Genomic DNA, 17,566 nt, shown 5'->3' on the forward strand with positions numbered 1-17,566 from the left:
CTAGCGAAATTCATGAGATCACAAGATCATACAACAATCTATCTTGCCAGACTTCAAGCAATGAGCTTGTGGCCGAACAACAGTGGTTCGAACCAATCCGCGTCCTGTGAGGAACTATTGGCAGCTATGGGAGTGTTTAAGGTGTGACGATGGTCTATCGTGACAACAATGAGAAGATTTTATTGGTTGAAGTTAGCTTGTGATAGACGGTGACAGACAGATGATTTAGCCTGCTTTTTCCAAACAGTTTCCAAGGACAACTTCCCAGGTGGTTCTGTGTAACAAGCCAGCTGACATGTCAGGTTATTATTGAGCAGCCATAATCATAAACTTAATATTCACTCACATGTTGATCTATAAGCCAATTCAAAATGTGATTTCAAACTGCAGGCTGTTAATTCCATGGTCCTGGTTGGAATTGAAAGATATTCTGGCTTGTGTTCACACCTTTGAAAATGCTGATGAGTAATTTAGTATGCAAAAGCTTACACAAATTTGTTTACATACATCAGGGATATCCATACGTAGGGCCAGTGTGGGTACATTTCAACCAAGCAGAGACATACCGGATTCCAGTGTGCCAATTAGTTACAAGGCCATGCATCACTGCTTGGTTGAAACTCAAGCCTGCACCCACATCAGCCCTTTGCAGATAAGACTGGACACTACTGACTATCACAGCATAGAGTTCATTTTAAAGTATCATATGATGCATGATGTAGGATGTTCAGACAGGGTGACAAAGTAATGGAAAAAACGGAATCCTCGATCCAGTGACACAATCCAGCGACTCTGTTGTGCTGTGGGGGCATTCTGCTGGAATGGTTTGGGTCCATTTGAACACTTAGAGTAAAGGTCACTGGAAATCAATACAAAGTTGTTCTGACAGATCACCTTTATCTTATAATGAAACATTCCTATCCTGATGGGAGTTATCTCCTCTAGCCTCCTGAGACCCAAGCTTTTGTTTTGTATGCATTTGTTATTTCTCGTATGTATGTACTAGTTATTTGGGATAAGTAGGACCTATTGAGTATGAAAACTAAGCCTCTTTAAACAGGAAGCAGTTTTTGTAAAAAATGGTGTCCTCATATGAGGACAGTAGGATTATTTTTCTGTATAACACAACAAAATCACCAGTTTATAACAATGGATAAAATTGTTTATTTTAATGCCTGAACATGGCTGTGCAAAACAAGTATTGCAACATCTCATCAATATCCCTGGGCTGTAAGGACAGCCTGTAATAACTTCTGGCCTGTGTGAAAGGCTGCATAAACTGCTGTGTTCAATTTGAAAGCACGACACAATAATAACTGTTCAAATGGCTGCATATAAACAAAATTGCGAATAATGCAACATCAGTCCAATGTGTTACTATGAATTTTCCTTGCTCCATAATCCTAACTAGGAAAGTTATTTTTGTAGCCATCTTGTTTTCACACTTAGGCCCAATCCCATTTCACCCCTTGTTTTCGAGGGTTATCTTGCCCCTTGAAACGGAGTCACAGGGGTAGTCCTTGAAATCGTCCCCTACGAATTGGGACAGCCCTTCAAGAAGCCGTTACATCGTCAGTAGTCGTCGCGAACACCCGACACGTCATCAGGAGTGGATGCGAAAATACGGGCTTATCATGCATAAAAAGATCGCTAGCATGCTAATGCTAGTAAGCTAACGCTAGCGCGCTCGCGATCTTTTTTTTAAGGTTGTTGTGGAAAAAAAGACCGTAATACATTGAAATGATATTAAACTAAGATATTCCAACCATTATCGTAATTTTAAAATCCTTATTAATGGAGAAAATACTACATTTGTGGGTCTCTCCCAGCTTGCTGGTGATTCGCAAAGCATTCTGGGTACCCCTAGGGTTGAAGTGAGAGTCTGAAAAATCTTCGTTTGGAGGGGTAGAGAACGTGCAAAACGAAGGGGAAGGGCTAAGGGGTAGCACCACCTAGTGGTAGTAAAAGTGAACGAGGACAACAGGTCTAAGTTAAGTAGAATGAAGTATGAGGTGCAGCAATGTGCATGTGAAGCATGTGCTCATATGAGGATGCAGGGTCTCAGGAGGCTAGTATGAACATATCCCCATCCATAGGGCATGAGGGGTCATTGAATGGGTTGATGAGTATGAAAATTATGTTATCAAACGTGCTTCCCAGTCGACTGATTTCAACCCTATAAGACACCTTTGAGATTTTAGACCGACGTGTTAGGCAGTGCTCTCCACCACCATTATCAAAACACCAAATGAGGGAATATCTTTTGGAAGAATTGTGCTCCATCCTCCAGTACAATTTGAGAGACTTGTAAAATCAATGCAGCAAGGAAGCTGTTTTGGTGGCACGTGTTGACCTCACTAAGACACTTTATGTTGTTTTTTCCTTTAATTTGTCACCTGTCTGTATATTTGTACGTACCAGTGCAGTCTGGCAGAAACTGGCCTGTAAAGATGGTTCCATAATGAAAATGTCAAATCAAATGTGGGACACAGTACAAAAATGTCATATCAATGTCCATAAAAAACACAATCTGACCTTTTACCTAAAAATGAATCCAACTCAATAAACAACTGAGGTGGTTGCTAATATAGTCCTTACATGTGAGCCTTCAACATTGGTCTCAAAGCAATCGCACTGTCACTTATGTTTTGTCACATAAGGTAACTACTTAGTAATTTCAGGTGATGTGGTGCAGGCTTGTAACAAAGCCCTTGAGGACAGGAGTTTGAAAGCAGTGGCCTACTAGATTACAATGCTAGTAGAAAAAGCAGCAGGAAAAACCGACCTGATCAGTTTGTGATCTATATGCCATAAACTATTTGGTGCAGGAACATTGTACTGACGACGTCTTGCAGTCTGGATGGTTAATCTTCGCATCAATAGTGCTTCTGGATCAACTCGCCGCATTGATGCCCTTAATCGATGCCCTGATTGACAAAGAAGATCCACATACAAAATGAAATAATAACGGAAGAAAACATAATTAGATGGATGGTATTACAAGAGTAGTATATACTATGTATTGTGAACTGATACAGTATAAAAGTAAAGACTGGGGAGCATGTGTCATTACCCGATCCATATCATTAGAAAAATTGATGATCCTACAATCTGTCTTCATGTAATGTTAAGGTTAACTTTGATGAACATTTTCTATTACTTGATTAACACTCCCCAGACAAGATAAGCAAAAATTCCCAAATCCCTGGATGTATACAGGTAAAATGACATTAAAAAAGACTTTTTAGGAGACTGTCTCATAATTTATAGCTGGTAAAATCAGAAGAGCATTGAATCCTATATACACTGGCTGGCTTAACTTTGCCACTGGGGCTGCTTGTTGACATGTTTATCATCAAGGCTACAGTTAACATTGGTTAGGTGAAACAGTTACCAAACATGAAAACTACCCCTGTGGGGGGTTAGGGTTACAGAATGGCTGTACCTTGGCGTGTATCAGGAAACACGTGTTGAACTTCATTACAAATCAAAACTGACTTTATATTCGTTTAAGTGACTTACCTTAGGCCTTCTTCAGCCGATCTCCTCTGAATTGTGCTGGGTGACACATCAAACAGATTAGCGATTTTTCGTGTTGTTCTGTAGAGCACTTATTCGCCCAAGTACTTCTACAAAATCTTCAGTGCGTGCCAAAATGGTGTCCCCTGACAAGCCGAGTTGATCAGTTTGAACAGCTAAGGCCAGCATGTGGTCTCTGATGCCATTAATATCTTCCATCTTATCTGCACTACAGCTTGTTTTTCTCGCATCATCTTCTGATATCACGAATCCAGGTGCCCCACAAGGTATCTGCCTATAATCTGGTGCAGTTGCTTTGGTCTGCAGATAACCACGGCCCCCGCATTTGCATAGGAGATTGGAAATAAATAGAGCAGTGAAATAAATGTGGCATTATAAAATAAAAGTCCCATTAAATAATTAAATGTGGCATTATGAAATAAAAGTCCCATGAAATAATTAAATGTGGCATTATGAAATAAAAGTCCCATGAAATAATTAAATGTCATCTTTCGAAAACATTATTTTGAAATAAGTAGTTGTATTTATTTATTTAAGTAAATGGATTCAGTTATATATTTATATTATGCTATATATATATATATATATATATTTATCGCATATATTTCTATTTCAGGGCTTTATTTCATAGCCAACTTAATTAATTAATTTATCTATTTATTTACCTATTTATTTCATTTGGACTCAAACGGCATTCCATACATTACAGTTGTCGCTGAATTTAATAATCCTGCAGTTTTGTATTATAAAAATACGAACAGACGATAGAACATTTTGACAGTGTTAAGCGATACATTTTTTTGCCTCCACCTTTGAATAATAATTTTTTTTTTCCATCATACTCACTGTATTATCAGCAGCAGCAGTGTATCAGTGTATTTTCTTGATTAATGACACCACCGCTGTCCCACAAAACCGCTCTTCACCTCCACTTCACTAACAAAGCCCTCGATGTCAGTGTCAGAAAGTTACTCTTCTTCTTTTCATCGCTTGATGCCATGAGTCACCATGGAATCCAATTGGTCAGCAGGATAATTGAATATTCATGAGGAGCCTTGCATTTACCATTTATGATTGAATGTTGGTGTGTAGAGGGTGGAATATGAGGCAGATCCACGTACGAACCTTTCCTGGTGGACTGTGATTTATAAACCGAACATTGCATTCAGGCGTGCGTGCACACCGTTTTATAAATCTTAATTTATTTTTTGCCTACGCCATTTTTGGCTTTTGTGCGCATTTACACTTTTAGTATGAATCCTAAGCATTGTTTTATAAATGATGCCCCAGATCCTCAGAACCTTGACTGGAAAATCCTGGTCACCATTACTCTTTTGCCTAGACTCAGGAAGAGCCAGCAGAGCCCTGTCGGAGGATATGAGGCTTTGCTCTGATTCATAGGGGATTGTTAATAGTTGAGCAGTGTCTGGGGGCTGAACCATGAAGTTCTTTTTAGGTGATCAGTAAAATCTATTGTAAAACAGACTAATAAACATTTTGAACCAGCTCAAGGTGTGAGATACTTTTATGGCTCAACCCTGATTAATGAATAGGGTAATGAAACAAAAGCATGGATGACCTTCTCGAGCTCACTCCATGAGAGAAGAAGACCGGGGGGCTCATTTATAAAACAGTGTGTAGTAGTCATAAGTTTACGTACGCACAAATGCCAAAAATGGCATACGCAAAAAAATATTCCGATTTATAAAACCGTGGGCACGCACACCTGCAGGCAATGTTCCCTTTATAAATCACACTCCACCTTGAAACGTGCCTAAGTGGAATTGCCTTAAAGTCCGCCCTCTACACGCCCACATTCAACAATGTATGTTCATTGTAAAGCACCTCATGAATATTAGATTTTCCTGCTGACCAATGGGTTTCAATGGTGAATCATGGCATCAAGTGATGAAGAGAAGAAACACAACTCTCTGATACCGACATTGAGGTGTTTGTTAGTGAGGTGGAGGTGAAGAATGACAGATTGTTTGGTGGCCACAGCAGTGATTTCATTAATAAAAGAAAATGCACTGAGGTGGAGGCCAAAAAATTCTCCTCATCATTGTTTAAATTCAGAGATAAATGCGATATCCTCAATCTATGAAGTTATATATAAAATATATATTAAAATCATGAAAATAGGCTTTACATAGAAAGATAAATATTATACAGTGTGTTTGTTCAAAGATGGTTCGATTCCATTGGTCAGTCTGTGTAATACTGGACTCAGTTCCTTGAGACCAGAACACAAAATAATTTTATGGAAAAATTCCCACCACGATCACCCCGTGGCACCTTAGCGTACTACTAGTTTCAGTCATAAATATGAATAATCTCAGATAAAAAAAATCTGTTTAAATGTATTTTAGATTCGCATCATCTGTTCCACATTTGACACTACAAGTAGTACACAGCGCTATGTGACATCAGTTTAACACAGTGACACAGTGCAGGTTGAAGGCTTGCAAATTCCAGTATTTCATAAAATATAAATACGGAAACAGCGACACATATTGTTTGCACAATGTCCATCGAAACAAACACACACAGTTGTCGCATCAACTTATCGCATGTGGAATGGGACATACTCACACGTTGCTCCGAAACTGACAGATGTCCGCATAAACTACCGTCTTGCCAAAAGACGTGAACCGGTTCTGCTCCGGGAAAACGTCCAGAGGTGTATAGGCTGCTGGGGGAACTCACTTCGACTCAGAAATGCGGAAAACACCCACATAGACAGATTGATGTCACTTCCGATTTACCGTAAATACGAGTTTAGCAACCTGTAGAGGCGTTCGTGGCACTTCCAAGAGACATCGAAACATGACTTTAGATTTTTTTTTAAATGTTGTCCCTTTCATACCAATCAACTTCCAGCAGGATATCAAGTGTTAAATGTGCGTGTTATTCAACACGACTCCTGCGTGGACAGATCAAGTAATTTAGGGGCGGCTGGTTTGACTACGGAAATACAAATGGGAGGATTTCAGTTCAGGACCATGTCACAAGAATTAAACAGCTGCCCTGTTTTTATGTATTTAAAGGAATCTCCCCAGGTGCAGCTACAATGTTGCGTCACTTTAAATGTTACAATGAACTGTGAGACGGCATTTTCTCCTTTCCTTTCAAAAAAGATGGTCTGGTGTTTATATGCTAAAGGAGATAAGATAGAAAACATTTAAACGCCTCAAATTATCATTTAGATAATTAGAATAGCTCTTATTATGGTGGCCACTGAACTAGTTACAGTTCCTTTTACTCAATTAGGAACCTACCTATAAGCTAAATAGTTTAGTACACTGAATAAATATGTCACAACTATGAATTGAGCAAATGTTCCAACAGAATTCCTGACAGCTTCTATGCTGTACTCTTAGTCTATCACTGCAGCTCAGAATAACAAACGGAGAAACTACAAAAGCCTCCAATATCTTTTATTACAAAATGATCCACTGTGGGGGGTGAAACATGCTCTTACAGAACAGGGTCATTGTAAAGCATTGTAAGTCTGCCTGCTGTGAACTTGTCACATGCATAGTGAAAGCAGTTCCTCAAAGTTTTATGCTGAATGCCTCCAGCCTGTCCATGAAGGTAAAAACGTTACTGGCCACAGACGTGGGTGGTATTTTTCAGTCTGATTCTGACAGAAAGTCAAGCAAACTGTGTGGGCAGCTAGTAATATTGAAAGGAGCAGTGTGAGTGGGTGCTCGGACTCTGTCTCTGAGAAACGGAGCTTTGTGAATGTAATCAGGAATGTAATCAACTGGGACGTTAACTTTCCGTGATGAATAAATTAAATCGATTTAACTTTTGGGTTCTCTGAGGCTGGGGGTCAATGTAAAAATGCTTGCTTCTCTGTGCAGCCAAGAACCATTTGCTTGCTTGGCTCGCTTTGAAATATATCAAATTCTTGGCTAATTCAATATTTCCCATCACTTGATGTCATTTGGGGCCCTAAATCTGAAAAGCTCACTGATTCACATCATAGAACACCAGAATTGGCAGGTCCGCCTTTGGCGCCCCGTTCTCTTCACAGATGAAAGCCTGTTTACACTGAGCACATGTGACAAGCGTGAAAGAGTCTGGAGAAGGTGTGGTGAACGTTATGCTGCTTGTAACATCATCAGCATGACTGGTTTGGCGGTGGGTCAGTGATGGTCTGGGGAGGCATAGCCTTGGAGGGTCGCACAGACCTCCATGTCATAGCGCCACAGACTGTGCAGGAGGTCACTGATGCCCTGATCCAGGTTTGGGAGGAGATCCCCCAGGATGCCATCCACCAACTCATCAGGAGCATGCCCAGACGTTGTCGGGTGTGCATACAGGCACGTGGGGGCCATACACAGTACTGAGTAACATTATGAGTTGCTGTGATAAAAGTCACGCAAGTTGGATCACCCCTTTCAGTTTTTTTCTTTCATTTTCGGTATGATTCTGAATCCAGCCCTCAATGGGTAAATGATTTTGGTTTCCATTGACTGTTGTTACATCATTTTGTTCTCAACAAATTATAGAATGTACATCAGTTAAGACTTTCAACTTGAATAATTTGTTCAAGATCTGATATGTGATGATTTAAGAGTTCCCTTAATTTGTTTCAGCAGTGTATATTAAAATGTTTTATACATATTTACGTGTGTGGTTTATATATCACTCTATATAACTTTGAATGATTTACTTAACTGCTGTTATTTTTACATACATACAATTTTCAGACCTAAATTCACAACTTTTCTAAATAAAAGAACAGCAATTCATCTCAATACAAAGCATTGCAGCAACAAAACAAACTATGTGCTTTTACTTTGAAGACTAATTGCCAAACAGTAAGTAAATTTGAGTGAATCTTGGAGCAGTATTAGAAATCAGCACCTGATGCACCCTTTACTGTCTGTTTTGTCTCTACTCTGGTAGGGTATTTGACCTGGGGCCCGAATGCTACTGTAATCAAACAGAGGACGTAGAGGAAAGTCCAACTGGGTCCACGGACTAACCGTTAACGTCACAATAAACAGCAAACTGATTCCACTTATCTATAAAAATATGTTGCTTTCTTATTTCTATTACTTGCTCTGGTACAGGTTAGCGGTTGTTAATTATTTTCACTTGTTTGTATAATTTCTCTTTTTGATTTACATGTTTGAAATAAATTAAAATGAAAGAATGAATATGCGTCTGGCAGTGAAGCTCATCGGTGTGATTGTATTACAAAGCATCTTTTACTTTCACTATTTAAGACAGTTCATTTCTTCTTCCCACTGACAATTAATGCAATACCTTTTAGTTCTATATGTCAACACTTTGTAAACGGAATGCTTTCTTGTTTGTTAAAAGTAGCTTTCTTTCTGGTGGTGCAAAATGCGTAGTGTTTAATCATTCCAGTCAAATATAAAATGTTGCAGAAATTAAGTCTGACTATAAAACATCAGAAATCAGACAGCTTTAAAAAAACAGTTTGTTTTTATTCATTATTTTGCAGTTCAACAATTGGCTATGAATCTGAAACCTGAATTGAGTTCCTTACATACACAATTACAAAACTGTAAAAAAAAAAATATTACAGGAGAAACTGTTAGTGTAACTGTGCTGTCACGTGAACCCAATTGCAATATTAAAACTAATTACCAGCAGTTGGTTGAGCTCATGCCATTAGCTGTAGATGAGTACAGAATGTTTATGTACATGTCCATCGTATGGTAACTGAAACATTTCACCAGATCCAAAGTTCATTCTCACACTGTTTCTTTAATTAAATCACAGTCATGTTTCATGGTCACTGTACTTGTCTTTCAACTTTCACCCCCAATATGGGTTAAGTTATTCTGAGAATCTGTGCCCAATAAACCCTTTGACTTCCATTTCCACCCCGTCCCCAGCACTGCCTTTTCAGTTCTTCTTGGCCTTTGGTGAGTCGTACTTCCTTTTGCTGGAGTACCATAGGAGCAGAGGAATGCCGATGGAGGGCAGAGTCATTACACCAAATGCAGCCCAGTCCAGCTGGAAAGGGTCAACAAAGGGGAAGTGAGGATTCAAGGAAAAACAATTATTGTCCTTATGAATTTCAGAAGTGCTATATCAATATCAATCTGCATTTATCATTCCTAGGTATAAACAAATAAGATATTGAAGCATTACTAAGGATCAGGTGCAACAGTGGTTGTATATCAATTCTATACCACACTGTCTGCACTTACACCCGTTTAGAGTGGACCCATTGTAATCAAGGATGTGTCTTTACTGCAGAGCATTGGAAAGTAAAGAGTAGTAGCAAGATGGTGGATAGCATTGATAACCTGTTTATCTAGTTATTACAGGTATTGATTTATCTGCAGATCACTGCACTCTTTTTTGACAATGTCTCTCATGCCTTTTTCATAGCTGCCTTCCTTATTCTCTAAACGTTTTGGTTCCAGCTGGGAACATACTTTTTGGGGGTCAATCAATTTCATTCTTTGTCAAATTGTTTGAACAGTTCAAAATGAATTGATCAAACCGGAGTAGAACCCATTTCATGTTGGTGGAAAAGAGATCAGTCAGTGTTTTGTAAAGTTGCTTCCAATGCAAAGCTGAGTGGAGCTCTCTCCCTCACAGTCAGACTGACCATCAGCAGCATCACTGTGCACACTTTCACTGTGCATGTTAACACAACAAGCAAACAGTTGTTAACAGACAGACAGACCTACAGCTGCTCTGTAAAACAGCTCTCAGACATGTACCGTACTCTGGAAAATCTGAGCTGTGGATGGGCTATATATGAGAATAAACATTTCCAAGTGAGAGCCTTCAGACATTCTCCAGAGTTTCTCCTGCCAGCTCCTGTAAAAACTCTGGACAATGTCCGAATGAGCCCATGAAAGAAAACAACAGGAAATCCTCCAGATATTCACCATGAGTGAGTGGGCATGTCACTGAAGAACACATGAGATTGAAAACTTAAAAAAAATAGAATGAAGTGGTGCCACACATGAAGGAGACACTAGTATCGATGAGTTTTAAAAATATGTGATCTCCGCAGCAGAATTTATACATTACGTCCTGTCTCTGCATGCTGCACAACCCCTCGCCTGAACAGAGATTATCTTGCTGGGTTCTTCATCTGTGAAAGGCAAACTCTGGAGAAACTCCAGACCCCATTGGTATAGTGGTGAGTAGATAATGTGAATTATCGTTTTTGGGTGAACTATCTCTTTAAGCAAATAATGTTTTTTATGATGTTTCTTGGTGACTGGGTTTGAACTCTGGACATAAACAAAATCAATAAACTCAATAAAGAAGGCAGGATCCATTACTGGTTTGACATGGAGAAAAGAACAGGTTGGTTGCTCAGGAGTGTTATCCAACATGGAGTCCATCAAATGTACCAATGTTTTTAGTGAGCTGAAGAGCTCTTTTAGTGACATACTTGTTATGCCGTACTTGTTATGCTGGGGTGCTCGTTCGAGAGATTTAGGTAGTGCTTTGTACCTGCTGCTGTTAAGTTTTTGATGAGCATTGTCATTGACTGTCACTGATGATGATGTTAATTAGGAAGATGTTTGTACTGAGGATTGTGGATATTTATGTTGATATTTATTAATATGTCACATGGATGGGTACCTTGATGATGTGCTTTCCACTTATCTTCTCGCACTGCCTTGAGACATGTATGATTTTCTCTTGCCTGTTGTCTGTCCTATGTCTAAAGTGACATTCAGTTTCCCCTTTTGAGGGATTAATATAGTATATCAAATCATCATTTTACCTTTAAAGATTGATCAGTTAATGGTCTTGTGTTTAAAGCAGAACTTTAGTTTCAGAATGTTGCTTCTACGTGGATCACTACAGTTGAGTCCACTCAGAAACCTGACAAGAGCAAAAACCTTTTATAATGCCATACTTACATAATGAGGAGAGAAGCGGCGGTCAAACTCCCTCTGAGCCAGGATGCCTCCCTGGCCTGGGGCACTAGTGAAGCCAACCTGGCGGATGGATAAACAATTCAGCTTCCTTCATTTCACTTTACACCTGAACGACTGTGATCCATGATGATAATAAACAGATTTTACCACGACTTGTCCGCCCTCCTGGGCCAGGTAGCTGACAGACGCAGAGGTGAAATTAAAGTAACCAGCCTTCAGCGGGCGCAACACCACTGTGTGAGAGACATTGCTGGCTCTGACAGTTCTATGGTTAAAGTTAAACTTGAAAAAGATAAAGAGTCAAGCTACCATACTAGAAATCAATACAAATTATAACCTATCTTGTGGCTGAGGGGTCAGCTGTGGCTGAGGGGTAGACTGGTCGTCGTCCAACCCGAAGGTCGGCAGCTCGGTCCGAGTCTTCCCCATCTGCATGCCGAAGTGCCTTTGGGCAAGATGCTGAACCCCTAATTGCCCCTCTTAGAAAAATAAGTCCTGCCAATAGATGCACTGTATGAATGTGTGTGTCAATGGATTAATGACCAACTGAACAGTAAAGCGCTTTGAGTGGTCATCAAGACTAGAAAAGCGCTATATAAATACAGACCATTTACCATCTATCTAACCTAATCTGACTTGCTCTAAGGTTTTTTTCAGCTGTATTGGAATAGCAGCCTGTACAGGCTGCTTATGCACAGATCTCTGCTCCAGAAAAAATTGTCTTCTCTGCTCTGTGATGGATGTGTATTTACAGACACTGTGTTTTTTAAACATGAGTACTAAACCTTCTCTTATAACCGTCTCAGTTTTATTGTTTAGTAGGTTAAGCGGTCTGTGATATACATGCTCATGCTCAGTTTCAACAGGGCTTACTAAATGTTTGAAAGTGGATGAAATCGGTCCAGGATGAAAGTCAGTGATAGTAAATTGCGATACAGAGGTGAGTTTGATGAGCTGTCTGGGAATGTTACATTTTTAAACTACCACTAACTAGATCGTCTTATAGCACCAATAACCACTGCTGTGTAGTAGGCATGGTAAATGGTCTGTATTTATAAAGCGCTTTTCTAGTTTTGATGACCACTCAAAGTTCTTGCAGTACAATTATTTGCCATTCACACAGTGCATCTATGAGAACAGCACAGCTGTCAGGGGCAATTTGGGATTCAGTACATAAACACACTTCAGCATAGGCAATGGGAACGAACAGCTGACCTTCTGGTAAAGTGATGACACCCTCTACCCACTGAGCTACAGCCGCCCGAAGGGGAGAGAAGAGATTACATTTAAGTTAAAGGATACGGTGCAATCCTGTCCCATTTGACATTCAACATTCCTGAAACAATTCCAAAGTCTTCAGGGGGAAAAGAATCATCTGAAAGCTCCACCTCCAGAGCAACACTGTAGAGATAGACAAGACTGGTTAATTATTTCTTTATTGCCTGTCAGTGTTAAGACCCCCTTTTTCCCCAGAAAACACTTAATCTTACAAACCTATTAACCACACTCAAACTAAAGATGGGAGATTTATTTTAATAATGCATGGTGTTGAGTCTAATTACAATTGTAATCTTCACACACCTCAAGAAATTAAGGATGTGTTCCACCATAGTTTGCTGAATTTGTTTTATCTTTACTGCCATGTTCTTGATTGATCAGTATTTACAAATTGTGACTTTTATCACTGACATAAAATTGTAATGTGATATATGCATGTGATACATACAATTACATACGTAAATTATATTATGTCCAGTTTTCTCCGAAATGTATAGATAGAACAAGTTTGAATAATCTCAAATGTAGGTTTAGAAGAGTCCTGACCTGGAGCCAACATTGTAGATGTTGTACTGTAGGGTGAGATCACGGCCCTCCACAGCATATCGGTTCAGCAGGGATTTAGAGGCCAGCAAACGGGCCCCCTCTTCACTTGAGCCCAGACTGACCAGGGCCAGGACCACAATCAGGTGCAGCATCTTCCTTACCTAAAAAGAAGAAAGACCACATTGGTTTGGAAGACATTCAAAAAGGGGAAAAGACTCGATTCAAACACACTTTGATTAAACCTGACTAAGACTAAGTTACATCAACCCAACAATCAAAAGACAATGTTTAGAAACGCATTTGTGTGTAGAAACAAGACGAACATATTTTGGTGAAATTTGTAGATAGCTGGCTTTAACTGAACGGTTAAAGGTAAGAACATTCATGAAATGGTGTAGAAGAAACGTTTACATTTTTGCTGTGCTCAACACAGACTGTTACCAACGCTTACGTGGACCAGATCAGCACATCTATGTTAACTTTCAGCAACCGAATGGAACTAAACCATGGCCCTCTCCATCTTTATCTACAGTCAGTGCTAAGCCGTTTGGGACTAAAACAGTAAATTTACATATGAGTACCGTGTGTGTAAGTGAAAGAAGGAGAAACAATTAGTTACCGTTCGCTTGTCTTCCAACCGTAGATGATGAAAAGAACTTAATGCGCATGCCCACACACTATGAACTGCTGTTGGATGACGTGTACCGACAAAGCTAGACGGAAGTCTTCGCCTGGTAAAGCGCCCCTTGTGCTTGGGAGGAGCTGATTATCATTTGACATTTGAGTATGGGTGCGTTCGGGAAGTCCTAATAATCTCCTTTCCTAACCACTATTCCTTGACCCCAATGGAATATCTCGCGGGGGGAAGGAAAGATGTGAAGCAGAAGCCGTAAGGGGATAGGAAAAGGAAATCCACTGAGCCGAGAAAATCCGACTCCACTTACTCTCTGCGTAAATATTATTGTTTTTATTTATTACAAAAGATACGCTCAAAATATACGGTGCTACATTAATAATAGTTTCCTGTCTAAAATAGAATACGTCTTGAGAAAAGTTTATTCAGAGGGAACATTCAATCATTACTTATTCACAGGAAATAACAACAAAACAGATTTAGTTGAAAATAAAAGTAAAACAAACATGACTGAAATGTTGAAATAATATAATAATTTGAGGAATATACCTGGAGAAAACCTTATATAAGTCAAGAAAAAAATGATTGTTGAAATAACCTTTATATTTGCATTTAGTTGTGTGATTGTGATGAACTATAAGTTCCTTATGTTTGTTGTTTATTGTGACTCCTGAATGGACAGATGTGACAGAGAAGAAATCAGGAGCTCGGACGATCATATGAGGATTCACATCAGTTCTGGATCATGTCATGAGAATAAAACAATCTGTTGTGCACGTGACAAAGAAGTCTCTACTTTAGTAATGGGTCAAGTCCTAAACTTTAGTTTTAAATCCTAAACATGTTATAATGCCTGTAAAGGTGTCACTTTTGGTTATGGGTAATTGCGACAAAAGTTCTCACTTTATACCTACTATTAATGATAAATATAACATAGATGTTGAATTCACTAATTGTAAGTCACTTTGGATAAAAGCGTCCGCCAAATGACATGTGATGAGGTGATGATAGAATTCCCTGTCGGGACGATTCGGCGCCCACGCGCAGCGCTGAGGCAGGTGGAGTGCGCAGCTCCGGTTCCGGGTACGTCGGCTGTGACGTCAGCGAGTGCTCCGGTCTGCACGCCTGCTCCTGTCTCCACGCCCCCTGTCCCTGCACCCAGGCTGGCGGTGAAGCCAGCGTCCCCTGCAGCCCCTGTTCCCTCGTCGGCGGCAGGATAGTTCAAAGGAATGAACGTGCATTTGAACAGTTATAGACCCACATTACTCTATCAACATTTCCCTTTAATGCAGTTATGCGAATTGATTGTGACAGCGTTCGTTCTGGCAGCGTTATAATGAGCGCAGCATGAGTTTGATTGAATGACTGTGATAGCCTGTTGACAGCGTCCCATCCATAACCGAGGGAACGGGAGCAAACGTAACTGATCGTAATGTTTATAGCACTGTAAACTTCTTTCTATAGCCCTGAATAGTTGCGGCTGGTGCTATCCAGCTAATGTCTCGCTACGTGACTGTTCGTTCGGTGCCTCGTGGACGCTTGACATGGTCACAGCATTTATTTAACCTGGGTTTATCAACACCAAAAATTGGTATTGTGTCAAATCATATTTGTATGTTTCAGTGACGTGACCACCGACAAGCTGCCATGGCGATATAGAGACCCGGAAGTATCGTAGTAACACTGGAATTTGGCCACCGTCCTGCATTACTGTGCCACAGGGTCTGTGTGTTTTGAAAGTAGGCTGATATTTTATTTCGCCTTTTAAGAATTTTCTTTTTACATGAACAAACCAATGCAACCTGTGGGGCTGGCAACTAACGTGTTTTGTTTGTCTGTTTCCTATTGTTATTTTATGGTTTTTGTTTGTTTTGTCTGCTTGCTGGGTTATGTGGACGCCCCGCATGTAGATACTTTTTAATTTAATAACCTCTAGTAAATTTGAATGTAGTTAGTTTATTTTAGTCGTGGTTGATCAGGACTGTTTGGTGTCCTGGCTCCTAAATGGTGGAATGAGCTCCCCAATGACATCAGGACAGCAGAAAGTCTACACATCTTCCGCCACAAACTAAAAACACACCTCTTCCGACTATACCTTGAATAAACGTTTAAACTAACAATTTAGTAGCACTTTGTAGTTTGGCTTTCTTGAAGAAATTGTGCTTCCTTGGTTCTTGTTGTTCTGGGTTTGTACCCTCATGGTTGAATGCACTTATTGTCAGTCGCTTTGGATAAAAGCGTCAGCTAAATGAAATGTAATTTTCTTTTATTGGTGATTGCCTGTAACTAGTCTGTTCTCCTCCTCTGTAGAGGATACTTTAAAACGCCGGGTCCATACCTCCGTTCTGTGGTGAGGCTGCACTGGGTGACAATCTTGTAGTGGTGTGTATTTTCAAACCTCAATACTGCATGAACTTATTATTTATTTTATGGTATCGTGCATGTTGTCGTAGGCTCGCTGTCCCCTCCTTTCTGTCTCCCACAGTTGTATGTAGTGATGTGTCCTTCCGTGTCGAGGCTTCGAAGCGTGGGTCGAGTAATCCAGGAAGATATTTGTGACGCGCGTATCGAGGCTTGTGTTGATGACGTATGTGGTGACGTTCAAAGCCTCGCGAGCCGGCCGTACCACGTGACTGAGTCAGGAAATGGTTCGCGGGTTTGGCGTGCGATTCGAAATATAAGGGGCAGCGAAACGCAATGTGGCATTGTCTGGACAGTTTCCGGAGCCCAAGGTCACCACATTAAGAAAGTTCAAAATAAAATACTAATATATCATGTTAGGATTTGATGAGCAGGTGGATCCAAATGCAGGAATTTCATAGGTGTTCCAAATCCAAAGAAACTACATTTTATTGAAATTAATTAAATAAAATAAGGAGGTGAAACTCAAACATTAAAAGCAAAGCAGGAATAGGAATACACAGCAGGCAGAACAAAACAAACGACTCGACAAAGACCGAACTGAGGAGTTGACTTAAATACAAACTAGAAACAGGTGGTACAGGACAAGCAGGTGAAACATATCAAAGTGGGGCAAACAACCAGTCCCACCCCCTGCAGGACGCCATCACAGCACAGGGAACCTATCCAGCTATTGTAAACAACCCAATTTCCCCCTGGGATCAATAGTGTTTCTGATTCTGATAGAGGTATCGCAGGTCGTTCCTTCCTGCAGCAGTAAGACTTACAACCAGCTCTGCTCCTAGTAAAAACTACTTTTTTTTTTTTTTACTCTTGCTGCTGTAATACTGCAAATTTCCACATTGTGGGACTAATAAAGGACTTCTTATATTACAGAATATTTTTGATGGAACATGGTTTGAGTGTGATATATTGACAAAGGAAAAAACACCCCACATGCAAATTTCAGAAAATGTTTTTTTTATGGTATTTGTAGCCCCAGAGGACATAATGTTTTTTAATAAAATCCTTTAATGTAATATTCCAGAGATCCTGATGTAGCAGATTCTCTCTATACATATCCCAATGCACCTGAACATTTCATCAGTGATGCAACCTGGGGTCATCAGACACCCTCCCTAGTCGTGGTTGATCAGGCGACGGCTTGTTGAACACTCGCTTGTCCCCATGGACCTCTTGTCCGCATCCAGTGTCACCTCAAGGCTTTCTCAGCTGCGTCTGCGGTGTTCTTGATGGCCCTGCTCCT

The 17,566-nt window shown here is 40.1% G+C and overlaps 2 protein-coding genes across 10 annotated transcripts in view; both read right to left on the minus strand.

Moving 5' to 3' along the window:
* The window catches only part of si:dkey-240h12.4 (death-associated protein kinase 2), a 54,719-nt gene extending 48,219 nt beyond the window's left edge, over nucleotides 1-6,500 (minus strand). For 2 of the 9 annotated variants that reach the window (XM_035182391.2, XM_035182390.2), the window contains exon 1: nucleotides 6,133-6,498. The gene's annotated coding sequence lies outside the window, so the exon portion shown is untranslated. The other 7 variants (XM_035182398.2, XM_035182395.2, XM_035182393.2 and 4 more) reach the window with 6 other exon arrangements.
* Nucleotides 6,501-8,987: 2,487 nt separating this feature from the next.
* ssr2 (signal sequence receptor, beta) lies at nucleotides 8,988-14,013 on the minus strand. Its single transcript, XM_035183181.1, has 6 exons — nucleotides 13,885-14,013; nucleotides 13,266-13,426; nucleotides 12,744-12,842; nucleotides 11,589-11,697; nucleotides 11,424-11,501; nucleotides 8,988-9,540 (listed from the first exon to the last, which is right to left on the minus strand). Exons 2-6 carry the CDS (start codon nucleotides 13,415-13,417, stop codon nucleotides 9,430-9,432), a joined length of 549 nt encoding a protein of 182 aa, XP_035039072.1. The 5' UTR covers nucleotides 13,418-13,426; nucleotides 13,885-14,013; the 3' UTR covers nucleotides 8,988-9,429.
* Nucleotides 14,014-17,566: the final 3,553 nt, after the last annotated feature.

Source organism: Hippoglossus stenolepis, chromosome 17, assembly GCF_022539355.2.
Source record: "Hippoglossus stenolepis isolate QCI-W04-F060 chromosome 17, HSTE1.2, whole genome shotgun sequence".
NCBI lineage: Eukaryota > Metazoa > Chordata > Actinopteri > Pleuronectiformes > Pleuronectidae > Hippoglossus > Hippoglossus stenolepis.